This window comes from Gallinula chloropus, assembly GCF_964237585.1.
Source record: "Gallinula chloropus genome assembly, chromosome: 13".
NCBI lineage: Eukaryota > Metazoa > Chordata > Aves > Gruiformes > Rallidae > Gallinula > Gallinula chloropus.
The window spans coordinates 13,842,661-13,859,740 of record NC_140098.1 but is presented as its reverse complement, the minus strand read 5'-3'; the positions used below and the strand labels follow the sequence as shown (position 1 = coordinate 13,859,740).

Below are 17,080 nucleotides of genomic sequence, written 5' to 3'. Positions count from 1 at the left end.
TGCTGCCAGAAGAGAAGGGCGGTTTCTTTTCAGGAGGTAGGCGCCTGTCTCCCTGGCGATGCAGGAGGTGCCCGGCTGACGACCCGGCGGCTGTCCCTGTGCCCGCAGCCATGCCTGACCTGACCCTGCCTTTCTCCTCTCTCACACAGGATGCATTCAGCTTATTAGCCTACTCAGACCCTTGGAACTGCCCCGTGGGCCAACAGCTGGACCCCATCCAGAGGGAACCTGTGTGTGCTGCTCTTAATAGTGCTATATTGGGTAAGGCCCAGTCCCTCCGTGCGCTGCCCCTGCACGGACCTGCTCCCGAGGGCTGTCCTCTGGCAGGCCAGCCAGTGTCAGGAGGAGTTCAGAAACCCTTGTTCAGCTTTTGTCTCTCTTTGTGTTGCTGGGGATGGACAGGGCAGTGATGCAGGGAGGTGGCAGGGAGCCTGCAGAGAAGGGATCCTCCTGATCTAACCTGCTTTTGGCTCCCTCCCTCGGGTCTTTCTCAGTGCTGCTCCCAAGGATGCTCCTGGGGGTTTTCTGAACAAGTCAGGATCTCTTTGATGTGTTTCCCATCCCTCTTCCTTCATGCTCCCAACCCACTTGAATCATTTTTCTGGCCTTACCAGGGCTCTTCTCCATGCTTTTGTGTTGGCAGGGTTTTGTCCTGGCATCATCCTGCCTTCTGGTAGGAAATGCTGTTGCTCTGTTGCAGCAGCTCGTAAGGGCAGCAGGTTCCCATAGCATTGGCTCTAAAGCAGGGAGGAGCTGCAGTTCCACTTACCCCTGAGCTCATGCTGGACTGGGGAGTTAAGAGCCTCAGGGTCTCTCTTCCCTTTGGACATCACCTCTGCTGTGATGCTAGAGCCCAGAGAGCCTGCCTGCAGTCCAGTGCTGGAATTAGGGCTGTGGTAACGCTCCAGCCCTGCTGCTCTTTCCTTTCTGACCTTAACTGTGCTGAGAGGACCCTGCTCTGTGCAGAGATCTTGTTATAGGTTGGTTTTCTTCTGCTAGCAAGACAGGTCCCCTTGTTCTGATGAGCTTTGCTTAGTGTCAGCAGGATGGATCATGGTTGGATCCAGGTATGAACGGTGCCCTGCCCTCTGTGCTGTCCCCTGAGCTGAATGTTGAATCTCACTCTTCCATGTTTCTTAGACGAGCATCTTCCTTGGCCCAACAGCTTGTTGTCCTTTGCTCTCCTGTCCTGCTGTAGTAAATGCAGCCCCAATGGAAGGCTTGTGCTTCCAGTCAGTGAGCTGCCATGTTGTTGCTGATGCTCCTGGCACCTTCAGCTGCAGAAAACCCCACGGTGGAGGAATGGGTACAGTGATAACGAGGTGATGGCCTGCCACCAGTCTGCAAGAAGGGGATTGATTCGTTCTAGGCAGGGCCCTTCATCCTGTCACCAGACCATGTCCGTGCTGTGCCACTGCTCAGGTACCTTTGCAGGACACCCCCAGTTGGGGTTAGGGGAACCCACACCTGACTCCTGTGCCCAGTCCAGCTTGCTGCCTCCAGACATACTACTAGGTGGGTCTGTGCACCTCATGTTGAGTGTGCCAGAAGGAGATTTAGAGATTGTCTGCTGGGGGAAGGAACAGCTTGGAACTCGTGAAGGCTTCTGTTTTGCCTGAGTAACAAAACAGGAATGGTAAGGCTTGGGACAGAGAGTCCCTTCCCCTGAGAGTCAGTGTGGGCAGGTGCCTGGCAGGGAGGTCAGACCCAGATGCTGTTTGTCCAGTGCTTGAGAAGTGTGGACAAGCAGCTGAGAGGTGTCACAAGGGAGAAAGGACAGATGGACAAGCTTTGTCACTCAGGTTGGAGCACACCTTGGCTGGCTCAGTGGGGGTTCCCCCCCGCATACCTGGCAGACATGAAGACAAGTGCAGGGTTTGACTTGGGCTTGGAGTAGTGTGTAGGGTTGTACAGCTGGGAGAGATGGTGACGGTTTCTCCTGCCTTTCCTTATTCTTCCATGCTCTGATCTCTCATGCTTTGAGGGTTGGTTGGATGGTTTTTTTGCCTTTGAGAGGCAGTGATTTTAAACTAGAAGCAGGGCAGAGTTAGATGAGACCTTAGTAAGAAGTCCTTCCCTCTGCGGTGGCGAGACCCTGGCACAGGCTACCCAGAGAGGTGGTGGAAACCCCATCCCTGGAGACATTCAAGGTCAGGGTGGATGAAGCTCTGAGCAGCCTGATCTAGTTCAAGGTGTCCCTGCTTGCTGCAGGGCGTGGGACTAGATGGCCTCTGAAGGTTCCTTCCCACCTAACACAGCCTGGGATTTGATGATCCTGTGATTTTTCTGGCAGACATTGAGGCAGCAGGAGCTCCACTGCCTCTTCCTCGCTTTGGCCACCTCAGCAGCAGGTTCTCAAGGCCCTGTGAGCCCCAGCCCTGGGTGGGCCCAGCCAGGGGTGGAGCGTGTGGAGGAGCCAACCGCGCTCAGGAGCAGCTGCCTTCCAGAGCCAGCAGGCTGGGGCTGGGGCGCTGGGCTTGGTGCCCAGACGGAACTGCGAGGAACCCGAGCGCAGGCGAGCCGGCACCCAGCCAGGACGCCTCTTCTAAACCCCCTTCTTTTCCTGCCCCCGCAGAATCTCAGAACCTGCCAAAGCAGCCCCCGCTGATGCTCGCCCTGGGCCAGGCCTCGGAGTGTCTGCGGCTCATGGCTCGCGTGGGCCTGGGCTCCTGCTCCTTTGCCAGAGTAGACGACTATTTGCACTAGCCAGCGGAGCCAGACGGAGCTGACGTCGCCCTTCACCCTCCGCCGCTGCCACTCTGCACCACCACCTGGTTCGATAGCCTGACCTCCCTGCCACCAACGCCCCTCTAGCACACACACACACACACACACACACACACACACACACACACGCTGCCTGTGACAGGATTGAGCGAGTCCCTCACTGTGTGGCTGTTCCTGACCCCGGGCACGACTGGCAGAGCTTTCCTGTCTCCCTGCCATTGCTGTGGCTCCAGCGGCGCTCAGTATTTTGCTGGTTATTCTAATGTAGCACCTTCCGATGTAGGGATTTCTCTTTACTTTGATTTGAGTTGTTTCTCATGGATCCACCAGTATTTTATCTGGAGAGTTTTTTTTGCTGAGCTGGTTTCTGCTGATTTACTGAGGAAGCTCATCAAGTTGGTGACAGCTTGTTCTTTTCTTCCCTTCTCCCTCCATCGTGCACATACAGCAGCATCTCCTGTGCTCGTTATCTGAACTCTTCTGGCAGTGGCAGTTCAGAGGGGATTTTTTTTTTTTTAATTTTATTTGAATCCTGTTTATTAAAAAGTTCTCTTCCACTTCCACCAAGTCACTGATGTATTTATTGCCCCCAGACTCCAGTCCAGGAGTGATCCTCCCCCTCTGCTCTGCCCTGGTCAGGCCCCACCTGGAGTATTGTGTCCAGTTCTGGGCTCCCTGGTATAAAACAGGGATCTCCTGGAGAGAGTCCAGAGGAGGCTACAAAAGTGATTAAGGGCCTGGAGCATCTCCCCTGTGAGGCAAGGCTGAGTGAGCTGGGGCTGTTCAGCCTGGAGAAGCCTGAGAGGGGATCTGATCAATGTTTATCAATACCTGAAGTATGGGATGCAGGGGACATGGGCAGCCTCTTCTCAGTGTCTGTGGGGACAGGACAAGGGGTGATGGCCTCAAGTTGGAGCACAGGGAGTTTCACACCAATGTGGGGAATAACTTCTTCCCAGTGAGGGTGAGGGAGCCCTGGGACAGGCTGCCCAGGGGGTGTGGAGTCTCCTTCTCTGGAGAGATTCCAGCCCCGTCTGGACACGTCCCTGTGTGCCCTGTCCCAGGGACCCTGCTTGGGCAGGGGGTTGGACCCCATGGGCTCTGGAGGTCCCTTCCCACCCCTGTGATTCTGTGACTGTGATTGTACAGCCCTCCAGGAGACCCAGTCAGGTAGGTCCTGCCACGGCTGCTGAGGGGAGCTGGAGGAGCTGGATCCTTTGGGATGCTCTCAGGTGCTGCTCTTTGAGTGGGAAGAGCAGGAGACCCAACGTTGCCCATGTCAGTGGCTGCACTGTAGAAGCATCTCACAGCCTGGGGAGATGGGTAACCCCAACTCTGGCAGCAGCTGGAGGGACAGCGCCGGCGAACCTGGAGCCATCCGCTGCTGTGTTGGTAGGAGCAGGTTGCATGGACCTGCAGGGACCACCCGTGGGTGCAGCCTGGTTGGTCTGTCAGCTCTGGTGTGAAATCACAGATCCCCTTTTCTCCATCTGAAAGGGCTCTGCTGCAGGGACTGGAACTGTGGGTGGGGTGGCCCCTGTGCTGCGCTCAGCGAGTGCTTCGGGAGCTTGGAGGTGTCTGGAGAGCACCACTGCTCATCCCTGGGGTGGCAGGTGCCAACATCACCTGGTGGGTCAGGCTCAGTGCTAGCTTCATAAAGTTTGAGCCAGGCTTAGGCTCACTGCTAGCTTCCTAAGGTCTGAGCCAGGCCTAGGCTCAGTGCTAGCTTCATAAGGTCTGAGCCAGGCTTAGGCTCAGTGCTAGCTTCCTAAGGTCTGAGCCAGGCTTAGGCTCAGTGCTAGCTTCCTAAGGTCTGAGCCAGGCTTAGGCTCACTGCTAGCTTCCTAAGGTCTGAGCCTCTCAGAAAGAAGCAGCAATGTTTCTTTAAAGATGACCATAAGAGACATTTTAGTTTTGGGTCCAGAAGCACCCAGCCAGGATCTGTGGGTGCAGCTCCCAAGTAAGACAGACCAACGTGTCCCTGCTGCTCTGTGTGGCAGCTACAGACCTCAGATCCTCGTGGTGCAGCATTCCAGCTCAGGCAGGCTGGACCTGAAGCCTCCCAACCTCACCAGAGGATGCAACGCCCGCGGTCCCGCTGCACGGCCTCAGCCCAGGCATACAGCTCCAGAACTCCAAGGCAGATGGACTGAACCCCAAAAGCTCAGCAGCCCTCAAGTGCCTGACACACACCTCAGTGGGGAGCCCAACCCCAACGTGTCCCTACTGCTGCTGAAACGGTTTTGGAAGGGTCAGTGGAAGATGAACAGCCCCTTAAAATGGAGCCCAGCCTGTACCACAGCTTCAAGCAGCAAGGGAGCTCACTGGAGGGAGGCAGGTGGTGTGTGAGGGACCTCTGAGCGAGGGAAAAGGGAGAACCAGCTCAGGCTGAGAGGAGGATTTTCAGCTGGAACACAGGGTCTGAAGTCAGGGCAGAGAGGGGCCAGGGTGTCCCCTGTGCTGCAGAAGACAGGTGATGCAGTGAGCGTGCCCGTGGCACTGGGCATGGTTGGGAATGCCTCTCCCTACCTGCTGGTGAAGGTTTCAAAGCAGAGCCACGGTGGTCTGAGGAAATGGGCAATGGGTTTAGAGGTGGAGGAGGGGTTTTGTTAGATCAGCTCCTAGAGTTGAGAAAAGCAGAGGGAGCTCTGCGGGCCGGAGCCGTTCTTCTGGGCAGAGAACTGCCCCGAGCAGAATTCAACTTGCAAATCTGGGGCTTCAGGGTGGGTTCTGGGGAACAGCTCCCGTGCCTGAGAGCCCATCTCTGGATTCCTGCTCTGTCCCTTGGCCCAGGGATGGGTTATCCCAGCCTGCAGCCTCCACAGGACACGTTAATGCAGAGGGCAGCGTCTTTCCTGGAGCTGCTGATGCCAGACCTGCCAGGCTGCCCAGTCTGACCCATTGTGTCCCCGTGCTGTTGAACTGGGCCTGTTCTTCTGGCTCTCCATTCCTCAGACCAAGGCTTAGGGTGGGGAGTGCTCGAGTACCTGGCTTTGCCTTTCACATTTGGATATGTTCCCCTGGTACTGGTCTTCATTCCCCTTGCTGCTGTCCTGCTGCAGTCACAGCTCTCTTCTGTGTAGCAACACCTTCTTCATCTCTTGTGGAGTGTCTTGGCTTGTAGAGCTGTGCTGAGGATCCCTGAGCATTTTATTTTGCTTTCCCTTTCCCCACCAATCCTTCAGGAGATGCTCCCAGACACCTTGTTATTCTGACCTCCTCCCCGTGCCAGAAACCACCTTGTTCTGGTGCCGTGGGTGGTGCGGAGGGGCCGTGCTCTTGCTGGTGAGGAACTGGTGACTCGCAGGGCTCAGTTGCATCTCCTGCTACTGTCGAGGTGCATCGGGTGGTGGCAGCAGATCCCTGTGGACCAGACGGCAGCGATGCTCCCTGCTGCCAGCCCGAGTTGGTTTTCCCTTTTCCCTGGCGCCCTGTACCTCATGGCTGCTGGTGGCTTCTCACCGACCCTCACACCCGGTGCCCTGACTCTGGGTTTGGGGAGCTCGGATGCTTGTCTGCTCTGCCTGTCCCATACCCCTTCCTCCTTTGGGTTGGGTTTTATTTACTTCCTGGGTTCTTGTGGTTTCTGCTCGTGGTTTCTGCTGGCTGTGGGAAGGAGAAGCATGCCTGTGGTGTGTGGCAGAGGGACGGGCACAGCCCACCCCTGATGCCAGCTGAGGTTTCTGGCTGGGTTTCCCAGGTTGTTTGCCAAAGCCTCTTCATCTCCAAGCATCCCCAGCGGCTCCTCAATGGGTCCAGTCAGCGGGGACTTGAACTGCTGTGGCCTTTCAAAAAGCAGACAGAACTACAGGGAGCTGAGGCCTCCACCTTGGAGCCACCTTGGAGCGTGGCTGTACACCTCATGTACCCCTCACCAGCTTCAGGCAGCTGAGGATTGCTTTCACTGAAGTGCTTTGGTGGGATTTGCTGTTCAGGTGCCTCGTGCTTCACTCAGATGGGGCTCTGGTTCACCTGGGCATCCCTCCCACACTGCGCCGCTTCTCCTGCAGCTCTTCAGGAAAGCCCTGTGTGAATGGCTGGGGAGCCTGTAGCAGAACCTGCTGGCTTCCCATCTCTTGGTGAGGTCCACAAGGTCTCAGCCATGGCCCAGCCTTACAGCTGCACTGGCAGCACTGGGCACGGGGCTTCCATCGCGTGGGGTTGACCGTAGGTTGCACTGCTGGGCTGGCTGGAGATGCTGGAAGAGGCACGTGCAACCCACAGCCAGCCACTGCTCATGGGATTCATCTCTCACCATGCAGCCCCAGAGAGGGTTTCAAACTGTGACCTCCTCCCCAGGACATGGGGAATGCTGAGCTCCAGCAGATAAACCTCTTCCAGCCCTGCCACGTCCACACGCTTGGAGGGTCTCAGCTCTCAGGGGATGAGCCCAGCGTCACCACTGAAGTGGGATCGGGATCGATTCCAGAGGTGGAGGTGTTGGAGTAGCTGGGATAGGCAATCACCTCATACGCCTTGTACTCCAGGCTCTGAGTGGAGTGGCCTCATCTGCCTGGGTTCCAGGTCGTGGACATCTCTCCTGTACCAGGGGAGCCAAATCATATTCCACTTGGAACCTTCTTGTTCCAGATGATTCCTCTTGCTGCTCTCTTATCCTGTCCAAAAGCTGATTCCAGACTTCCCAGGTGGAGCGAGCCATCCATGGAACTCCTGGGAGCAGGGAGGGCAGCAGTCCCTTTCCTTGGACATGCTCTTGGAGCCAGCTGCCCTTGGGAAGACTGGCTGCCACTGGCTCTCCCCACCAGTGCATTTTTGTTGAGGTCTTGGCAAACCCAAGTGCCCTTCCTGGGCTGGGCTCTGCAGGGATCCTGTTGGGCTGCCACTGGGCTGGCCCCCGTGTTCCTGCAGTCTGGCTGGAAATTAAACCTCTGCATGTGGCCAGCAGAAAGGAGAGGGACCTAGGGTGTGAAGCACATGGCACCCAGCTCTTGGGGGAGGTTGTCCAGTGGCATCTCCCCCAGCCCTCTGTGGGTATCAGAACTGCAGCTCATGGCTCTGGGACACATGGAAGAGGAGCAGTTATGGGTGATATCACCCAGTTCTGTGCCCAGCATCCCGGTGGTGCTCGCTGTGCTGCTGCCCACATGACTGGGACACCAGGAGATGCATGTGCTGGTATGGAGAACGGGTCCCTTCGGGATCATCACTCCTGGGATTCTCCCATCACTTCCTAACACCCTGGGCTCTTTTGCAGCAATACCTCAACCCATGTCCTTATTTTTCACATAGTCTTTACCATTCTTGAAGTAGCTTGAGGGAGCTTCTCGAAGCTCCCTTGACCAACTGGAACAAGTGGAGCTGCTGTGATGAGCTCTGGGGATGGAGTCACCACTGTCCCCCCTGCAGGCATCGGGCATGAGGGACCGTCCCCTTCTCCAGCACAGCAAACCTGGTTGGGTTGCTGCAATGCTGCTTCGCTACCTCAGTACTTGTGTGTTCTTCAGGGCGAGTTTCAGGGTTCCTCCTGCTATTTGTGGGGTTGATTGAGAAGGTCTAGGCCATGAACCCACCTGGTGCACTGTGATGTGCTTCCATGACAAAGCAGATGACAGTCCTGGGCTCAGTGAGAGCCCGTGGAGCTGGTTGTGAGAGAGGGAACACCACTCCTTGGGAAGGTGGGCCTGGTCCACCTGGGACAGAGCAACTCCCTTCAACCCCTGCCCCGTGTTAGAGCAGCCTCAGTGGTGGAGCTGAAGGGGAGCGGGTCTCTGGTAAAGAGAGCTGGTGTTGGGACATCTCTGTCCATCTCTGTCCATAGATGTTTCTGCAGAAGGGCAGGGGGGGCACGACAGGGGCCAGGCCCTTCTGCTGCCTCAGAAGAACAAGCAATGGAGGGAACTGGGATCCAGCAGCTCATGCTGGCAGCCAAGAGCCATCTGGAAGCCATGTCCTATCTGCTCTGTAGGTCAGAGAGTGGGGGGAAGTGTTGGGGGGGCGAGGGAGGAGCTACAGCAGATTTGGGGAGGAAAGGGGAGCAGTGGGAAGCCTGGAGACCTCTTCCCGAGAAAACAGCCTCTGCTCCCCACCATCCTTCCCTGCAGGGAGCAGTGGTTGGGCAATGGATGAGTGTCTGACCCCTGAGCCTGCAGCCGTACCCGTGCCTGGCAAGCAGAGGGTTCATCCAGGCCTGAGGAGCACGTGTCCTGCTCGCTGCAGGGGTCTGCACTGCGTCGCTGCAGTCCTTGCTGGGGCCGTGCAGCCCCTCCTTGAGCTGCTTCCCCTGGCCAGGGGGCCTTCAGCCACACTGCTGAGCTCCAGGGCTTGGGTCCGGGCTTGTGCTTGACCCCTTTGCCCCGGGGTGGGGGTGGGGGGTTGGCTGTGTCCTTCCTCTGGAGGGAGCACAGGGCAGAGGGGAGAAGCAGTGGTGGCTGCTTTATTTGATGTTAAAATACACCCCCCAGGCGTGCAGGCGTGGGGACGCAGTGACACCGCCAGCCCAGGCCCTGCCCAGGATGTGTCTCTCCCAGCCCTGCAAAAAGGGGAGGGGGGGTTGAACTGAGAAAAACCCTCTGCAGAGGTACTGGTAATGGGGTAAAAAACCATCAGTCTGCTGTAGAGGAACAGAGTTGTTACTAAAACACACCCCTGTGGGCAGGAGCCAGCGTGGAGCCAGGGCTTTGTCAGCCCCTGTTTGCTCCCTGTTTGCACAGGCAGCACCTTGTGTCCCCTCTGACATGGGACAGGGTCTGGCTGGGGTGCTGGGGTGGGCAGCAACACCCCACAGCTGGGGGGATGGACTGAGGACCCAGCACTCAGGGGAAGGAGTGAAGAGGAGCTGGTTCCAGGGTGAGTTTCCCCATCCAGGGCTGGCCGGGCGGCAGCGGCAGCGTGTCCCTGCTGTCACGCTGGTCCCCTGGCCATGGGACAGGCTCTGGGCTGGGCAGCTGCCGCCTCACCTGCTTGTTAGAAGGAAATTAGCAGTTACTCTGTAACTACTCCAGGTGAGCCCTACCCAGGCGTTGGTGGGGCAGCCCAGGCCACAGCAGCTGCCAGCACCCACAGCTTTCCTGCTGTGGGTCTAAGGTGGGATGGCCGCTCTCCCAAAGCTGCTGCCACCACTGCCCAGCCCCAGTGAGGAAGGGGTGAGTCCCCTGCACGCTTGTGGTCGAGCCCCAGGGGCAGAGCCTGGGAAGCGTTTGTCAGTGCCCTTTTGGCACAGACCTCCTGCATCCTGGGGCCACGCAGTCCCTGCCATCCCCACCCCGCAGCTCCCTGGGTGGTCCCCGAGCAGGGGGGTCTGGGGGTCTGGATGAATCCTGGACATCACCTCAACTCCACCCCACACCCTCTGTAGATGGTGTCTGTCCCACGTGTCCACCTCCAGCTGTGACGATGATCCCCCAATGATGGGCTGTCCTCACCCCGCGCTGGTGATGGGGTCGTGCAGCACCTTCCACATGGTGCTGATGTGGCTCTTTTCACAGAGAGGTTCACTGTGTGCCAGGGCCAGAACTGCTTTTCCTCCTTGAGCATCGTGTTCTCTGCTTGTGACATTCTGCTTGTGAGGCTACATGAGTTCGATCTCGGGGGCAGCGTTAGGGGCTGCCAAGGTGTAACCCCGAAACTTTGTGTCTGTCATCAGCCAAGCGCGATGCATGAGCCCTTTGTGCCCCAGAACCCCACTTCAGCGTTCCACCACCACCACCTCATCCCATGATGCTTTAACAATTCATGGGCAAAAACGTCCAGGCGATGGTTTTCCCTGGCCCCTGCCTACAGTCAGGGATCCCTGGGATCCCAGAGATCCCAGGAGATACAGCCCTGCCCTGGTCGCGAAGAAGCTCTGATGGAGCTTTAGGTTGAGGATCAGTCTGTGGCACTTCTTGCCTTCCCCTTCCTGAGGTTTTCCCCCTGTGTATGTTCCCCCCTCCCACCAAATGAGGGACCACCAGCCTGTTCCTCACCCTTACACTGCCGCAGATGCTGGTTTTCATCTCCTGCACTCGCTTGGCGGTGGCCGCAGCGGAACTGGCAGCTGACGAGGGGCGATGGCTTGAAATTGGAGCACAGGAAGTTCTGCACCAACATGGGGAAGAACTTTTACCCAGTGAGGGTGAGGGAGCCCTGGGACAGGCTGCCCAGGGGGTGTGGAGTCTCCTTCTCTGGAGAGATTCCAGCCCCATCTGGACGCCAACCTGTGCAATATGAGCTGGGGACCTGCTTTGGCAGGGGGTTGGACCCGATGAGCTCTCAAGGTCCCTTCCAACCCCTGTGATTCTGTGACTCTCTGATTGTTTGGCAGATTAGCATCTTCTCCTTGAACTCTCCACTCCCACCCACCTACTTGGGAGTGTCTGTGCCTCCCACGGGCCCGGAGCAGCTGTGAGTGGCCTTGCCCCATGTGTCCCCGGTGACTCACACTGCAGCAACCTGGCAGTTTGCTCGGAGCCTGGAGAGACACATCTGTGGCAAAGGGGTTTTTCGGTCACACCGTGCCCTGTGCCCAAAGGATCTGCTCCTGGGGCTGCAGAACCAGGAAAAACTCAGAAAGAGCCACTCATGGAAATCAGTCTTTATTATAAATAGTTTCTCCTGCGAGCACATCCATGTGCTGTGATGCTCGGCCCGGACAGGGTGGGGGCTGGCTCCACCTGCCCTGATGGACCCACCAGACCTGCTGGAGAGGTGCCACGAGTGCCAGCAGCTCCCTGTGGACACAGGAGGATTGGGAGGGGGAGTTGGATGGTGGATGGCAGACCAGGGTTTCATTTCCTCCTTTGGAGCCTTTTCAGGACTTTCTGCACCCAGGGCTTCTTGGGGTCAGCACAGACCTGGGCACCGTTGGCAGACACAATCCTGCAGGGAGAAAGGGAGGGGAAGGTGAAAGCCTGAACCCTGAGCTGCTCCCTCCCCTCTGGGATGGAGGCTGGGAGCCCTCCTCAGGCTGATGGCACATGGCTGAATCTTCCCAGACCACTGCCATTAGAAAGCACCAAAACCTAATTTGCACCCCCCCACCTCCCCCTCTGCCCACCCCACCCAGCTCCTTTGCTACCACAGCCTTCCCCCCAGTGACCCGACTGCCTGTGGGGCAGGACAGGACAGGGGTGGGAGGAAAACCCCAGGATACTCACACAACTGCAGGCATGGAGCATTCCCCAGGGGTCTCGTAGTAGCTCTGCATGTGTCGGATGGGTTTCTGTGCGTAACTGAAGCAGCATTCTGTGGGTGTTGAGTAGCCTGGGAAGGGAAAGGAGACACTCTGTGAACACCCCTGGCAGTGTTTTGCGACTCATCACACCCCCAGTTGATGACACCAGAGGACACCAAGCATAGAAAAGCAGCCATGGAGCTGCTTGGAGCTCCTGCAGCATCCCCCACCGGGAAGCCACCTCCCTCTGAGGCAGCAAGCACAGCGCAGCCAGAGGTGGGGAGGGGAACGGTGTGGGACCCAGCACCCCGCAGCCCAGTTGCTGGGGCTGCTGAAGGGCACCATGAGGTCAGGGTGCTCGATCTAGGAATGAGGGTTTGGGCATTGCCAAGGCAAGCTGTGAGGTGTTTGGGGGGCTCCCCCTCTCCCCAAGCATTTGCTGCTCCAGCTGAGACCTGGAGAGCGGCTGCCAGGCTCCCCTCCCAGCTCTGCAGCATCTCCCCAGGCCCCCAAGCACCCCCCTGCAGAGGGGATGCAGCTCACCCCTTGCCACCACCCTGCACCCACTTCACTGGGGCCACCCAGCACCTGCTCCCCAGGATGTGCAACCCTGCCCTGGCCAGCAGCACCCCTCCCGCCAGCACCACCATCCCTGCTCCATGCTGGTGTTTCCTGTCTGACCTCCCCAGCACAGCATCCTGAGTGGGGACCCTGACCCAGAGAGGCAGCCCCAGGGGTGTGTTACCTGTGGTCCAGTGCAGGGAGGAGGTGAGGAGAAGCACGAGCAGCAGGATGATCCTTGCAACGAGCATGGTGGCTGTGTGAGGGCTCTTTATCCGTGATGCTTCGTGCTGCTCTGCTCGGTGTCTCTGGCTCTGCGTCCCTCTGCACCATAATTTATCCTCTGCTTGCCACCCACTCCAGCTGATTCTCCAGAAATCTTGTACCTGTTCTAAGAAGCCTCTTCCCAGGGATGGAGGGGGTTGTTTCTGTGTATTGTGGGGGCACATCAAACAGCAGAAAGAAGAGGATGAAGAATGGGGCAGCCACTTCTGCTTTCTATGGAAGAGCTATGAGGTTGTGTGTGGGGTGACCAGGAAGCTTTTGGGGGAACTGAAATGTCCCCAGGAAAGCAGAATAAAAACAACTTTCTGTGAAGGCCAGACATTGAGTCCCATGCTGACCTGCTTGGTTTTCACAGGAGGGACAGCCTGAACATCCCTGAGCAGGAGCAGGGCACTGAGGGGTTTCCCTGGTTCCCCAAGGCACCAAAGGCAAGGGACTAGTGAATCCTCCCCAGTGGGTGCCTCCAGACCCCCGGCCACACCAAGGGTGCTGGGTTAGGCACCAACCTCCTGGTGCGCCTGGGATGGGGTGGGATGAGATGGGATATCATGGCATGGTGTGAGATGGGATAACATGGCAGGGCATGAGGTGGGATAACATGGCATAAGATGGGATAACATGGCATGGCATGAGATGATGTGGGATGGGACACATGCCGTGAGGTAGAAGACACACTGGATGGAGCCAGGAGGGACCCAGGAGCAGAGGTGAGTTTGGTGGGTTCAGGAGACTTCACAGAAGGGGAAGAAACAGGCACCAGCAGCACAGCAGGGTGTCTGAGGGAGTCTGGGTCTGAGCCAGGCCTGGTGCCAAGCGTCGCCTCTGCCTCCCGCTCCAGCCATGGGCTTGGCAGGAGAAGGTCGGGGCTGGGGCCTTGTGGTCATGGGGCCACCAGTGCACAGAGGGCTCATTTCTGCAGGGAGACAGGACCAAACCCACCAGAACCTCAAGAGAGTCACCCCAGGCCTTGGAGAGGCTCCCGAGGGCAGGAGGGGTGGGTGACACCCGACAGCAGCACCGTGGTGCCACGGTGACACCAGCCCAGGTGCAGCAGAGCCCCGCTCCCGGGAAGGTGCGGCTGGGGGCTGCGTGTGAGGGGTGGGCAGGACCTGCTGGGAGACACGAGGGGGGCACTGAGTGGGAGCGCCAGAGGTGACCTGGCTGGGGCTTGGGGATGGGGCCAGGCTTCTCTTCTTTGGGGGTTGGACCCGATGATCTCTTGAGGTCCCTTCCAACCCCTACAATTCTATGATTCTATGATTCTCAGAGGAGGAGCGAGGTGGAAGCAGGCTTCCCTGAAGATGAGCTCATGGTTGTGCAACTTCAGCTTCTCTGGGAGGAGAAAGGAGAAGGAAACAGACGTGCTGACAGCTCTGGCTGGGGGGACACGGGCTGCAGACATCAGGCCTGGTGGGCTGGCAGGGCGGCCGTGCGCAGAGCTGGGCACGGCACCGCCGGCTCCCAGCGCCGCGGCCCCGAGGAAACGGCTCTGCAGGGAGCTGGCGCTGGGTGTGCAGCCCCTGAGCCTCTTCCACAGCCCCCCCAAAGCCCCCGGCTCTGCCACCTTCCCTCTCGCAGCTCCAGCCCCCTCCCCATGCACAGACCCCCCAGCCCGGGAGCCGCCAGCCCACAGACCTGAAAGCGAAGGGCGGCACCCGAGGCAGAGCGGCCGTGACGGCTGTTGGGCCAACAGCCCCCCGAGCCGAGCGCTGGGCTCCCTTCCCAGGCTCTGCCCATTCTGCTGCTGCCCACAGCAGCCCCCACCTCACCCTGACTTACCAGGGTTAAATGCGAACTGGGGTCACTAAGGAAACCCCCACTGGTTACACTGGGCAGGCTCAGGAGAACAGCTGCCGGAGAGATGGGGATGTGGAGGGGCTGGGGCAGCGCTGGCCGTGGGAGGGGGGAGCCGTTGGCACTGGCAGTTGGGCAGGGAACGGGCACCCCCCGCGTGTGACAAGCGCCAGCGGCCAGGGCAGAGCACGGGCCCCCCCAAAGCCCCTGCTGGGGGAAGCCTTTGTCACCATCACCCGTGGCCAAACCAAGACAAGAACTGACCCCCCACCCCCACCCCGTCCCCCCTGGCAGGGGGTTGGACATGGGCACACGGACCCGGCCAGCGTCAGTCGGGCTGTGAGAGGCCGAAGGAGGGTTTGTGCTCCCTAAACACCAGTGTCTGGGTCTGCATGGACCCAGATGGGGAACCAGAAGCAGCTGCACTGGAACCCAAAGGCACCAAAAAGGGGGGTCCTAAAATGAACAATACCCCAAACCCCAGTGTTTGGATGGGAGGGGTTGGGCACCAGCCGATGTGAATGGCTTGGAAATGGCCTTCAAGCACGGTTTGTGTGTGTGTGTGTGTGTGTGTGTGGCTGGTGGCTCTCAGAGGGAGGTGGGTGTCTGTGAAACCAGTTACTGGTGGCACTGGGATCGCATGTTCAAGCAGTGGGCAGGAGATAAAGGTGAGGGCAATGCCAGTGAGGGGTGAGAAGGGAACTGGAAGCAGAAGAAAACCAGCTCTTTATGGTCCCTCACCACATCCTTATCTCCAAATTGGAGAGATGTGGATTTGATGGGTGGAATATCCAGTGGACAAGAAACTGGTTGACAGAACATAGACAAAGGTGGAGGCCGGTGACAAGCGGTGTCCCCCAGGGGTCTGTCTAGGGACCGGTGCTCTTTAACATCTTTATCAGTGACATGGATGATGGAATTGAGTGCACCCTCAGCAAGTTTGCAGATGCCACCAAGCTGAGTGGTGTGGGTGACACAAGAGAAGGCAAGGAAGCCATCCAGAGGGATCCTGACAGGCCCCGGGTGAACCTAATGAGCTTCAACACTGTGAAGGGTCAGGTACTTGGGCAGGAAGAAGCTCAGCCACAGATACAGACTGGGAGAGGAGCTCCTGGGGACCAGCCCTGCTGAGAAGGACCTGGGGGTTCTGGTGGATGAGAAACTCAACATGAGCAGCAGTGGCTCTTGCAGCTCGCAAGGCCAATGGTATCCTGGGCTCCATCAGCAGAGGGGTGGCAGCAGGGACAGGGAGGGGATTGTCCCTCTCTGCTCTGCCCTCATCAGGCCCCAGCTGGAGTCCTGTGTCCAGAGCTGGGGACCCAGTACAAGGAAGATGTGGAACTGCTGGAGAGGGTTCAGAGGAGCCACAAAGGTGATCAGAGGGCTGAAGCACCTTCCCTATGGAGAGAGGCTGAGGGAGCTGGGCTGGTTCAGCCTGGAGAAGAGAAGGCATTGGGGGGACCTCACTGCAGCCTTCCAGTCCCTGAAGGGAGCAGAGGAACAGGAGGGAATCAGCTGTTCCAAAGGGCAGCCACTGGCAGGACAAGGGGGATAGAGTGAAACTGGAGGAGGGAAGGGTTAGAGGAGATAGTAGGGAGAAGTTCTTTACAGAGAGAGTGGTGAGGGGCTGGAATAGGCTGCCCAGAGATGCCCCGTCCCTGGGGGTGTTCCAGGCCAGGTTAAATGGGGCCCAGGGCTCCAGGCCTGGAGGTTGGTGGCCCTCTCCTGACAGCCGAGGCACGGGTGCAGCCCCACCAGCGCTGGGGCTGGGTGGGATGCCCGGCTGGCCCCACACAGGGGCTGAATGCAGCTGCCCGGCAAGGAGCATCCCGGCACTGGAGGAGCCAGGGCTGAGCGCGGCCTCTGCTCCACCCCCAGCGCTGGCTCCCGGCACAGACCCGCTGTGTCCCAACCCCTCAGGGCGCTGCGCTTGCTGCGCAGGGTTTGCTTTCCCCACACACTCTCCTCACTGCTGCCCACCAGTGTTCTCCACTCTGGCCCTTCTGATCTTCCTCCCACCCCAGAGCCCTGCCAGGGGTCACAGTGGAGCTCCCCCTGCCCGAAAAGCCTGGTCTCCCCAGCGCCTTGTCTGCTGCGGCTCCCCCAGCCCGTGCCCACTGCCTGGGAGCTCTGCACAGAGACCCCTCCTGCGCCCCAGGCTCTGAGGTGGCACTGAAAAGCCATCGGAGGTGCCTTTGGCTCCTCTGGCCCCTCGAAGCAACAACCCACCCACCCAGAGCCCTGTGCCGCCCTCCCTGTCCCAGAGAGACCCTTGAGAATTAGGAAGAGCCCCCGGCCCCCCCGTCCTGTCACCCACCCCTGTGCCTGGGCCGGCCAGGCGCAGCACCGGCGCGGCGGCGGGGCCGGGAGGAGGAAGGACACGGCTCTCCCGGCACAGCAAGTCAGAGTTTATTGGGCGGCTGTGCCGGGCGGGCGCTGGCTGGGCCGGCAGCACCCGGGAGCTGGTGCCCGGCCGGCCGACATGGCGCAGGGCTCCGGGAAGCCGCCGCCGGCCTCCGCACCGGCACCTCCGCCGGCCTCGCCAGGAGGATGATGAGGAACCTTCCTTCCCACCAGCAGCTGGGCACCCTGAACCGGGGA

At 59.0% G+C, this 17,080-nt stretch overlaps 2 protein-coding genes across 3 annotated transcripts in view; one reads left to right on the top strand and one right to left on the bottom strand.

Moving 5' to 3' along the window:
* RANBP10 (RAN binding protein 10) overlaps positions 1-3,294 on the top strand; it is a gene marked incomplete at its 5' end in the record, with an annotated part of 71,101 nt that extends 67,807 nt beyond the window's left edge. For both annotated transcript variants that reach the window (XM_084270075.1, XM_084270076.1), the window contains 2 exons: positions 150-261; positions 2,576-3,294. In XM_084270075.1, the coding sequence (XP_084126201.1) occupies positions 150-261; positions 2,576-2,706 (243 nt within the window). In that variant the 3' untranslated portion in view covers positions 2,707-3,294. The remainder of the gene's footprint in view (positions 1-149; positions 262-2,575) is intronic.
* A 7,996-nt stretch (positions 3,295-11,290) lies between these two features.
* Positions 11,291-12,751, bottom strand: CCL17 (C-C motif chemokine ligand 17). The gene is made up of 3 exons (XM_084270213.1): positions 12,585-12,751; positions 11,823-11,928; positions 11,291-11,544 (listed from the first exon to the last, which is right to left on the bottom strand). The coding sequence occupies exons 1-3, from the start codon at positions 12,649-12,651 to the stop codon at positions 11,454-11,456; spliced, it is 264 nt and encodes an 87-aa protein (XP_084126339.1). The 5' UTR covers positions 12,652-12,751; the 3' UTR covers positions 11,291-11,453.
* Positions 12,752-17,080: the final 4,329 nt, after the last annotated feature.

Bases quoted from the DNA above. Each gene is read 5' to 3' on its own strand.
- CCL17 (XM_084270213.1), bottom strand. From the start codon at position 12,651: ATGCTCGTTGCAAGGATCATCCTGCTGCTCGTGCTTCTCCTCACCTCC. The intron at 11,929-12,584 runs GTAACACACCCC...TTCCCTTCCCAG, and splicing joins CTCCCTGCACTGGACCACAG to GCTACTCAACACCCACAGAA. The intron at 11,545-11,822 runs GTGAGTATCCTG...TTCTCCCTGCAG, and splicing joins TGCTCCATGCCTGCAGTTGT to GATTGTGTCTGCCAACGGTG.